This window comes from Penaeus japonicus, unplaced genomic scaffold, assembly GCF_977035675.1.
Source record: "Penaeus japonicus unplaced genomic scaffold, GWHDUDI00000001_assembly GWHDUDI00000030, whole genome shotgun sequence".
Taxonomy (NCBI): Eukaryota; Metazoa; Arthropoda; class Malacostraca; order Decapoda; family Penaeidae; genus Penaeus; species Penaeus japonicus.
The window spans coordinates 19,587,479-19,599,978 of NW_028234432.1; the positions used below are offsets into that span (position 1 = coordinate 19,587,479).

At 35.9% G+C, this 12,500-nt stretch overlaps 1 protein-coding gene across 1 annotated transcript in view; it reads right to left on the reverse strand.

Annotated features, from left to right (window-relative positions):
* Positions 1-12,500, reverse strand: part of LOC122267679 (hemolymph clottable protein) — a 26,522-nt gene that overhangs the window by 13,490 nt on the left and 532 nt on the right. The window contains exons 3-20 of the mRNA XM_086555169.1: positions 12,100-12,240; positions 11,879-11,971; positions 11,658-11,731; positions 11,207-11,308; positions 10,748-10,931; positions 10,300-10,467; positions 10,096-10,197; positions 9,919-9,993; positions 9,648-9,820; positions 9,244-9,394; positions 8,534-8,728; positions 8,223-8,408; positions 7,877-8,082; positions 7,503-7,608; positions 6,897-7,010; positions 6,439-6,564; positions 6,171-6,258; positions 5,952-6,046 (exon numbers count right to left, since the gene is read on the reverse strand). Of these exons, the coding sequence (XP_086411295.1) occupies positions 5,952-6,046; positions 6,171-6,258; positions 6,439-6,564; positions 6,897-7,010; positions 7,503-7,608; positions 7,877-8,082; positions 8,223-8,408; positions 8,534-8,728; positions 9,244-9,394; positions 9,648-9,820; positions 9,919-9,993; positions 10,096-10,197; positions 10,300-10,467; positions 10,748-10,931; positions 11,207-11,308; positions 11,658-11,731; positions 11,879-11,971; positions 12,100-12,240 (2,379 nt within the window). The remainder of the gene's footprint in view (positions 1-5,951; positions 6,047-6,170; positions 6,259-6,438; positions 6,565-6,896; positions 7,011-7,502; positions 7,609-7,876; positions 8,083-8,222; positions 8,409-8,533; positions 8,729-9,243; positions 9,395-9,647; positions 9,821-9,918; positions 9,994-10,095; positions 10,198-10,299; positions 10,468-10,747; positions 10,932-11,206; positions 11,309-11,657; positions 11,732-11,878; positions 11,972-12,099; positions 12,241-12,500) is intronic.

The following is a 12,500-nucleotide window of genomic DNA, read 5'->3' on the forward strand; positions in this document are numbered from 1 at the left end:
ATATATATATATATAATATATATATTATATGTATATATATCTAGGTGTGGTGTTGTGAGTGGAGTGATGTGTTGTGTTTGGGTGTGTGTGTCTGTATCACACTATCCATAACTCTATAATATAATAAATGACCTCCAATACTATAAATATATATAACTATTCTATCACTATCTATATCCATACATATATGTATATCTCAATATATATAAATATATAAAACAAACTAAAAAAAAATCTATAAGGTATTTCAATAATGTATGATATATCATCATATATCACTCTCTACTATAAAATCTCACAATATATATATATCTAAAACTATATATATGTCTGTATTATATATATAACAATACATATATATATATAATACAACCATATACATATAAATGTATAAAATATAAATATATCTATAATATATAAATCTATCTATAAAATATACAAATATATGTATATATCAATAACTATATAAATAAGTATACATATATAAATAAATACATATAAAATGTATATCAAATATATATATATAAATATATAATATTATATAACCATATACATACATATATCAGATATATACATAACTATATATATCTATATATAAATAAATATATATATATATAATATCCATAAACATACATAGTATCCTATCTATCTATTCTCCCTCTTCCTATATATTCTTATCAATCTATATATATATATATATATATATAATATATATATATATATATATATATATATAATATAGATATATAATAATATATATATATATCTAATAACTATAATATATATATCATATAATATCTCTAGTTCTATAACAATTAATATTATCGAGAATAAAACATATGTATATATAAAACAAAACTATCTATAATATATATCTATAAATATATATATCTAAATAAATCTAGTTCTATACACATAGATCTATGTATAAATATAACACACATATGATGAAACATCTCTAATATCTCAATCTTAACTATAAAAAAAAATATATATAAATACTACTATAAAAAATAATATAAATAACATACTATCCCTCGTTATATGTTGTACTCTATATAAATCTATCGTTATATATTTATATATATAGTTAAATATATCTTGGATATATGTAACTAAAGTGATAGAAATTGAGGACAGATACATACACAGCGTATGAGGTGGGGAGCTCGGAGCACTAGCATCTGGTATATATATAAAAATATATATATCTATATATGCGAAAATCGGGGTAGACGCATTTAGAGGGTACAAACATATATATATCTAAATATATAAATATATATATATATATAATAAATAACATATATATATATTTAAACATATAGATGTAATATGTATATAATATATATATATAATATATATATATAAAAAACATAATATATAATATCTGTATATATATATATCATGTGTGTTTGTGTGTTGTGTTGTGTGTTGTTGTTTGTATGTATAAATATACTAAAAATATATATATATACTATAAAAAATAATATATAAATAAATTATTATTATAACTATATAATAATTATGTATTATATATATATATATATTTTTTATAATAAATATAGGTTATATATATGAATGAATGTATACAGATATATATATAATATAACTATCTATAGATACATATACAAATATAAGTATAATATTATATAAATATATATATATTATAAAAATATATAAATATATTAGTGTATAAAAATATATATATATAAAAATATATGTAAACATAAAAATGTATATAAAATAGTTGTATAAAAATATATATACATCTATTCTATATAAATTTGAATAAGTATACATATATATATATAAGATACCATATCTACATATCATAACTATATATATAAATATATCTAAATATATATATACTATATAAATACAATAACATACATAGTAACTATGTATATGATATATAAACATATATATATCAACATATATATATATATATAACTATATATATATATAGTTATATATATATTATTAAATATCTGTGTGTGTGTGTTTGTGTGTGTGTGTGTGAGTGTATATCTATATCAATATAAATATAACAATATAATATATAAATATATCTATCTAAAGAAATCTAAAAATATACTAACTATTGATTATCCTCTATAACCATCTATATGAGTCATATAAATATAAATATAAAATAACTCTATCTCACAATATAGATACTCTCATCTAAAGATGAAACTATATACCCAAAACTATATATATAATAACATAAGTATGAAAAATAATGTATATATGTATATATAAGTAAGTATCTACGTGAAAACATATATCAATATATATCTATATCTCTATAACTATATATAAAAAAGATATAAATATAAAAAAAATATATATAACTTAAATATCTATAAATATATATATATGTGTGTGTGTGTGTTGTGTGTGTGTGTAGTGTGATGTGAGAGTGAGATGTGTGTGTGACAAAATCTATACTCTACCTAATCAATATCTATCTATCTATATATACTCTCTAATATAAATCTAACAAATCTATGTCTATATATGAATTATATCTATAAATAACAATAAAAACAATCACACATATAACATATAAATATAAATAGGAGTGAGTGTGTGTGTGTGGTTGTGAAAGAGTGTAAGTGTGTGGTGAGTGGGGTGTGTATATATCAAACTATATATATCATATAAATATCATAATATATATAAATATATATAAATATATATATATATAATATATCTATATGTATATAAAAAAGCATATATATCTATATAATATATATAAATAAAAATATATATATATATATATCTATATCTATAAATATATACATATACTATTATATATAAAAAATCTCTATATACCTATATATATATTCAAATTAATCTATATCTATCTATAAAAATATATCAATAATTAGTACCTAGTAAATATATATCTATAATAATACTATATATTATCTACCATCTATACACACACATGCTAATACATCTACATCTATATATGAATAGCCATAATAATAGATATATATTATATAAAAAAAAATATATATATATCTAAATATATATATAACTATAAAAATATAATATCTAACATATATACTACATACCTAATATATATCTATCTATATCAATATAAATATAATATATACACACCACACACACACTCACACAGACAGTCTATGGGAAACAAGGGTGCCCCCAGTCTCAACTCCCGATTATAACAAAACGCCTAAGAGTATCACACCAAACTACTTAATAACACAAAATCACTCACTCACTCACACACACACACACACACACACACACAGTGAGAGATGAATGATAGATTATGAGTTATTTATAGATAGATAGATGTAGATACGATCTTATAACACTCACACACACATAACACACTCAACCACTCACTCACACACACTCACACACACACTCACACACACCCACCCACACAGACACAAACACACACTCACACTCAAACACCACATACACAACACACCACAACAGAACATACAGCACACAAACACACACACTCACACCTCTCTCACTCACACACACACACACACACACACACCCTCTCACACTCACTCTCTCACTAGAGCATACATTCACTCACACACACACCCCACCCCACCCCACACCAATACACACACTCACACACACACACACTCACACACTCACACTCACACTATCAGATACACACATCTCACACTAACACACACACTCTAACGAGCGTACGACACACACTACGCGCGGGACACACTGATAACACTCACTCACTCACTCACTTATGTACTCAGACACCCACACACACACTCACACACCCACCACACACACTCACACACCCCCACACACACACACACACACAGACTCACCCACACCCTCCCACGAACACATACACACACGACAACCTCACACACACACCCCCATACACACACTCACACACACACACACATCACACCTCATGTACTCACTCTCACACACACACAAACACACATTATATTGGATTGAGAGACTTGAGAGATAAGAGATAGAGTAGAGATATAGAATAGATAGAGACACACACACACACACACCACACACACACACGAAACACACACTCACAACACTACACACACACTCACTCTACCTAAACACACACCTCACCCAAAATCTGTAGATCACACACACGACACACACACACACTACACTCACCACACACACACAATCCCCACACACACATACACACACACTCACCCCCCCCACACACACACACACACACCCTCATACAGTACACACGCATACACAACCCACTCACTCATACATACACGCTCCACACATACCCTAGCCACCAAACACACACACACCCACCTTACACACACCCACACTCCCAACACCTCTCACACACAACACCACACACACACAATCACACACATAGATAGATATATATTTTTATATAATAATATATAGATTGATATATATTATTTACAGACACACACTCAGACACTCACACACACACAAACACACAACACACACAACACTCACAAACTCAATCAAACTATCTTATGTCTGTATCATATATGTTTTCACTATCAATATATATCACAATAAACAATACTAATAATACAACTAACAAGATACCATTATACAAAATGAATATAAATTAGGGATAGAGCTGAAGTGTGTTGTGTGTCTGTGTGTGTGTGAGTGTTTGTGTGGTGTGTGTTACTCTCCCTCTATCACTCTATAACACTATCTATCATCAATAAATATCTCTCACTAACACTCTCTAAATAAATCTGCATCTCTCATATTTATAAACTAACAATCTATCTCATATCAATCTCTCTCTATTATATATCTCATACATGTGTGTGTGTGTGCATAATCTCATGCAGAAATATCATCACAATATAAATACAAAAAAACAATCTAAAATATCCTACTCTATATAAACTAATAATATCTCAAAATCTAAATCCAAGTAACTCTATAAAGACTATATAATCTATATATAACTCTCTCCTCGATACGAATTCTCACACATAACTATATATCATTCTCTAACCCATTAACTCACTTACACTAAATCTCTACATATATCTCTATCTCACAATCTATCACAAAACTAACTATATCATGAATCTATCTAAACGCGCCATATACCAAAATCACACACGGCTAGAACATCATCTAACTATACTCTATAAATATATCCAAATATCTATAATCCATATATCTACAATCTCAACTATCTATATATATCTCTATAAATATTTCTATAACTATATATCATGCTATATATCTATGAAACTAAAATAACAATAATATCAATACACACTAAAAAACAATATAAATATATATCTATTTATAAATTATCCCTGTATACCCACACATGCTCATACATATACATCTATAACGAAAACATATCTCTATATATATCTATAATATATATATATCTATATATCTCTAACTCAACACAAATATCAATATACCCTATCCAACCACATACATAAATCTTAAATCTCACTAAATATCTAACTCATATCTAGCTATATCTATACAAAATATCAACACTATCAACTCAGATGTCTGTCAAAGGGAATCATATGATATTCATTATATAGATTGTTTACTCACTTATCCTTATGTGAGTATAATATATCTCACCGAATATATATCTCTCATCATATCTATATATCTCAACTCTCTATGTGTGTGTGTGTGTGTGTTGTTATGATGAAGTGAGTGTGTTTTGTTGTGTGTGTGTGAAAAGTCTTACATACACACAATCTAAACAAATACTATAACCACACTCTCACTACTTCTAACTACTCTCACTGTGAGTTTGTGATGTTTCTTATGTGTGTGTGTATAGGGGTGGATGTAGTAGTGTGGTGTGTGAGTGTTTGTTTGAAAAAATATTTTAACAATTTGCGATTCAAGAATCATAGTTCTTACACCTCTTATGGCATGTACGAGTTTGTACGTGCATTTACCTGAACGCTGATGGGAATTCCAATTTCAGTCGGAAGAGCAATAAAGCTGTAGAGGTCGCGGTCGAAAATAAACGTATCTCGGAGGAGAGGCTTGTCTGAAAAAGAAATACTCGATAAGTGTCTTCTAGTATTACTTGTGCGTGGTCAATTAACATACATTTAGTTGTGTGTCAATTAACAAACATCTTTGTTATCATGAAAATGATAATGATAACATACCTTCCGCTTGCGCGTAGACAATCCTATCCAACTTGTACCACAGTTCGAAGCTTTGAGGAACCGTGGGTGACATAAAGCCGATTTTCTCCTGATTGTCGTAAAGAAACGTCAGTGTATTCACAATGGGTAATTTCAGTTTGAATGGCAACTAGGTCGGATCTCATGGATATCATCAGATATTGAACACTTTAGAAAATGTAAAGTTTTTATTGTAATAAAGTATTTTGAAGTGCACTTCATATCAAAAAGAAATTACAAAAAAAGTCACCTTTATTTCTTCCCACATGCCGGTAACGATTTCCTGTGCAGAGCTCTTTGGCTTTTTTGAGGGTCTTTGCATGGTCATTTTCCAAACATGTAGAAAGGAGTCTAACCCTCGCTGTTGTAAATCAAACTGCAAATAAAAGAGAAAGGTTGTGTTATACAAATACATACATACATACACACACACACACACACACACACACACACACACACACACACACACATATATATATATATATATATATATATATATATATATATATATATATATATATGGGTTGTGTGTGTGTTTGATGTGTTGTGTGTGTGTGTGTGTGTGTTGTGTGTGTATATATATATAATATATATAATTTATATATATATATATATATATATATATATATATATATATATATTAGCCACACACTATCTCTTATGTATTTGTGGCATGCTGTTTTCACATATGAGCAAAAACCGACGCACCTTCCTGACGGTCGTGTAGCCGTAGAAGACCTCCGTCTGGAGGCGCAGGAACACCTCCTCGGGAATGGCTCCGTGAATGCTGGCGAACCAAGCGAAGTTGACTCGTGATCCGTGCTAAGGATGGGAGAGGCGAGTCATCAGTGACACCTTTCTGAATTTACTATTGCGTGGAAATATACCATATATATGGTAGATTATGGAAGGAGAATATCTAAAGGCTTCCAGGCTCTTATATTTTGGTTACTCTTTTTCCCTTACGCATCGCCTTAAAGCGATACACAAATACGATGATGAAAGACAACGCACTCTACCGCGTTGATACAGTGGTAGAAAAAAAAAAACTGTAAACAAAAAAGGTTAATCGAAAGATCAAACAACAATTTCATAACCCTCCTGGATTTCATCTTCAGGGCTAATGATCAAGATTTAAACCAGGAGGTTTCCGAAACTGTTGCCTTATTTTCAATAAACCTATTCTGTGTATTAAGAGATTTCTCATAAGAAATATGACATGAAAGTTGTCCCCGTCATACCGACGGCATGCGTACACAGCAGTTTAAAACTGGATTTTTTAAATGCAGTGACTTAGGATTCGAGTTGACTCACCTCGGCAGAGAAGAGATACTCGTGCAGGAAGAAGTTGGTCGAGTGAAGGACGGACGCTGGGGCGGCAGGCTTGCACAGCCGCTCGACGCGGGATACGGTTTCTGCCCTGTAGAGATAGCTCATGGACGATCACATGGATCAACATGACTAATGTCAAGACATTATATTGTATGCATTTGTTATCATTTTAATTTCGATTATGTGTGATGTCTACAATAGGCAGAACACTGGCTATGTATCAGGCACAATAAAACTACTTGCATTGGCATATGAGGTTAAAGACTCTTTTAAGCCGGAAATTATGTTTCCTGTCATTTTTTCCTGGTATTAACTGTCATTTTCAATCGTCACAAGCACAACATTCCATGCCTTACAGTTTCGTGTGGCTGCGAGCGATGGAGTAGATGGTCGTGGTGACGAAGTTGGCGAACTGGGGCGAAGGGTCATGCCAGGTCGAGACTGCCAACTGTTGCCACCAGGAGCTGCCGGGTCCCCAGGTTGCCAGAGTGAGGAAGGCGATGTTTCGGATTTCGAATTGTTCTCCCTTGTTCTCGATGATTGGCATCAGGATTTCGTAGATCTAAGAAAGGGCGCATATTTGAATAGAAACAAAAAGAAAACTATTTTCCCATGCATCTCCTAAAAAAAATTCGCGCGGGATTATCACGACTGACATTCATTCGATTATAGGCCAGCCAGACGTACCGCGATTCCCCTTACCTGTGAGAGCGCAGACTTGTGCATGTTGTATGCACTCAGACTCCAGATGGCGTTCGTTCTCATGAAGACGTTGGTCTCGGTGACGCCCAGGATGATGGGCTTAAGTACATTGATGGTCTGAGGTGTCCCCAGGTTGCTCAGCGCCTGAAGGTACGTGAGCCGCTGCCAGATGTCCGTCTCCTGATTCTGAAATGTGGATGGCACCCTTACAGAATTGCTCTCCTAACCTGAACCTTTTCTCCCATGCCAAATGCGAGCGGCTAATGTCCATGGACCTAAGTGAGAAGATGAGAGGCATGGCGATCGCTTACCCCAAGGCCTCGCACAAGGTAAGGGATGAAGGTGCTAATGATGAGCTCAGGGTCGCAGCTGCTCTTCGGGCCGCAGCTGTAGTCGAAGTAGAAGTGCTTCTTGTCCTCGCCGAGGCATGCCTTGTTGGCCAGACTGGCGAATTTCATGAGGCCGATAGAATGGGGCAGACCTTCCTCCTCACTCAGCAACAAGTTCTGTCGGTAGGAAGGGCAGGTTGGGAGAACATACATTTGCAGAGCTTTGATTCTGGTCATTAGATGCTACCAAAAATAGCAATAAGTTTAATGGTCAAAGCACAATTGAGACCAAATCACAGTAAGAATCTATTTTAAATGTAGTCAAATTAGACCATGCAAAACAACACAGATGAAGAGAACTATATCAGATATCGCAAAATTATTTGTGAGCTTGTCATAACAGTTTTTTGTTTTGGGGGGTTTTTTTTCTATGAGTTTAATTTAGTAAGGTTTATGGGGAGAATTGGAAGCACTGAAGACACACTGATTCCAAGAAGTAGTGGAGATGAGGCTAACTATTATTTTTTGGTTGACAAATCACTAAAACATATCATTAATACAGAAATACCAGAACTTATATTCACAATTAATAACAATAACACGCAAAAATTTAATAATGAAATGTCTACGATGCATTGAACGAAAGGAGCAGTAAAAAGCTTGACTGGATCATAATACCCACAGAAACTTACCAAGATCTTAGGAATTGGAGCTGGATTGCGAACGTTGACGTCAATGATGCTGTAGAACGCAGTTTTGAATTGCGGCTCCCTGATGTTATCGACTGCAAATGTGACTGATGGTTCGGTACCAGCGAAGATAACCAGCTGCGTAAAGATGTATCTAAAGCAAAAGAGAAAGTGTTCAAAGGTCGGGCCTTTTTTCACTGAAGGAATTAAAGATGTGGCAGCTATACGCAAACACAACACACCACACACACNCACACACAAACGCCGCGCGCGCTTTCGATTCCACACACGCGCGCGCTTTCGATCCACACATACAAGATTTTATTTGACCCAGATAATAACACAAATTAGATGGCTCATGCTATGGTTACTGATCCAGCAGATCTGTAGAATAGAGTACGTCTTACTTGTGCAGTGTGCTTTGGCTTTCGAAGTGGTTGTACAGAGTCTGGATGTGCTGATAGTCGAGGCTGGCAACGGCCTCGACGAGGCGACCGATGATATACGCAAGATTCTCTGGCTTGGCCGGGAATCGCTCCATGCGGTGCGACAGGTCGTCGACGGTTTTCTTGATGTGTTCCTGAAAGGCAAATTTATCAGTCGGATTTCTCCCACTTGCGAGCATAAATAGGCATCGACAGGATATGTTTCTCTTTCAGCTTGTGGGATTCGACTTACCACAATGGCATTGACGATTTGTCCAGTGATCGGCCTGCCCGTGATGACCTGCTCCAGAGGAACGAATTCGTCGCCCTGTTGGAATGGCTTGTGTTAACACTTGCTTCTTGAAATAAAGATTACTGACACTGCAATGCAAATCATAATAAGTGTCACGTATATGACAGTGGAACGAACCTGCGGCCTTTCGATGTCGTAGTGCCAGCTGTAGTAAGGGTGGACGTCGTCACCTACAGTGATGGGCTGCCCAACCTCACGCACAACCTTCAGCTCCAGAGTCTGCCGAGAGAAAACGAGACGGTCACCCATTGAGCCAGAACCTCGCTGGCGAACGAAAGATCCCGAAGGTCAGTTCTGTCCACAGCCTAACAGACGGCCCACCTGGTTGGTGAAGGTGTCCACGTGCTCGTGTCGCTCCTTGTTGGTGATGACGCTGATGGAGCCCTCCAGCACAGCCTGTTCGATCCTTCGGTGCGTGTCCCCGCGGATGAGGTAGGATGCCACGGAGCTCCTCTGGATCACCTCCTCTGTGTACTTGCTGCTGTGGATCTGTAGACGGAAGCAGAGGGCGATGTAGACGAGGTAGCAGCGAGGCGAGCAAATAGCAGATAGACACACACAAGTAGAGTAGGGAGAATGAGAGGAAGAAGAAGAAAGAGAGAGAGAGAGAGAGAGAGAGAGAGAGAGAGAGAGAGAGAGGGAGGGAGGGAGGGGGTAATTAAATCCTAGACTAGTTTATATATCAAAATAACTCGGAGAACGAGTCACAGAGAAAAAAACGGAAAGACCTTTCACGGAATGAGCGTAGCCAAGCAGCGTGACTCCATACCTGCAGGGACACCAAGTTTTCACACATGTCGAAGTCTGTGGTTCTCCTGACGGACCAGAGTGTGTCCTCAATTTGGGGCACGTTCGACAGGTGACCTGGAGACGTCTTGCCAGTTTTTGAAGTCTTAGAAGACTTGGAAGTCTTGCTAGTCTTGCTAGTCTTCGATTTTGTTTTTGTGGTGTAGCTGTTCGAGGCGAGACGATTTTGTTCTTAGTTTCGGTTCAAACATCTTTAGAAATAGCTACTATGATCTTCATATAGTTACCACATTTCCAAGAATGATACAGATAATCAGATGATACGGGTAAATCTAGAATATATTGAATACATTGCTTTAGTAGCAAGTATTTTAACATTTCCTCTAAGAATCCCTTAAGTCATTAGAGCAAGAAAATGTCTAAAAATTGCAGCATCCTATCATGGCAGGAGTTCCTCGGGTCTGCCGCCGCGAGTAAGTACCTGGAGGAGTAGGCATCTCGCTGGACGTCCTCCTCCATGAAGTGTTCGCGTTGCTGGTTGATCTCTGCGGCCTGGTTGGCTGGGAACTTCAGGGACGAGTACCTGGAAGGACGGGAAGGAGGGCGCTGTCAGTGCGCAGACTTTGTCCTCGCGCTCTGATACCTGCTTGGCGCCTGCCGTGTCCTACAGGAATGTTGGCTTAGTCCGTTCCAGAGTGGGACACATGATCACGCTGTGATATAATGCACACACACACACACACACACACACACACACACACACACACACACACACACACACACACACACACACACACACACACACACACACACACACACACACACACACACACACACACACACACACACAAACACACACACACACGCACGCAAAGGCACGCATGCAAACACACTTCCGCACACATTTAATGCTAATCTTGTCAGGGACTTACCAGTTTTGGCAACGACCGACCAGACTCTCCTCGACGGCGCCGTAGTTGAGCTTGATGGCATGGGACTCGGTGTTCTGTAATGGCAGAGACAACTTCTTAAAGACTGCCCGATGAGTTATTTCATGCCGGTCTCGTCCTCTTTTATGAAACATGTTTAATCATGTCGTTTGATAAGCCGAGTGAATGTTAGACTCGACTACAAACATTCAGTCATGTCTTACCCAGAACAGAGGCACCCGGAAGATGTTAACAAAGGCCTTCCTGATGTTGGAGATCCAGACAGGTTCCTGCGGCCCTTCCATGTGGTCTGGGATCTGGTGGAGAAAAGCATCATAGGTGAACTGTTGGTGCGGGCTTCTTCTTTTATAGGACTAATTGGCCTGCTATCTTTTATAAAGGAATTAGTTTGTCGCAGTGCAGTACCAACATCGCTGACACTTACACCCGACTCGTTCATGATGACCCTGAAGGGCCTCTCGAGGAGGTCGGCGTGCTCCTGCAGGGGCTGGTACTCGATGGGCAGCGGAGCTCGCAGATCACAGTCCAGGACCTCGTTCAAGTCTCCAACCTCGACGTTGCTGAACTGGAAGGCAAACGGCGACGTCATACTCAATAGTAGAGAACGTTACACGCCCAATACGTGATTGGAAAGACTACTGGGCTTCGTGAAAGATTCAGAAATCTAACTTAACGTATATCAAAATTTGGAGAATTGGCATATTGATATGACGTACTCATCCATACAGATGTAAGTTTATGATAAAAAATCAACACTACACAATCTTTAATCTATGAAATGAGTATAGTATCTCTGTCGTTTAAAGACAGAATATGAGTATCTAA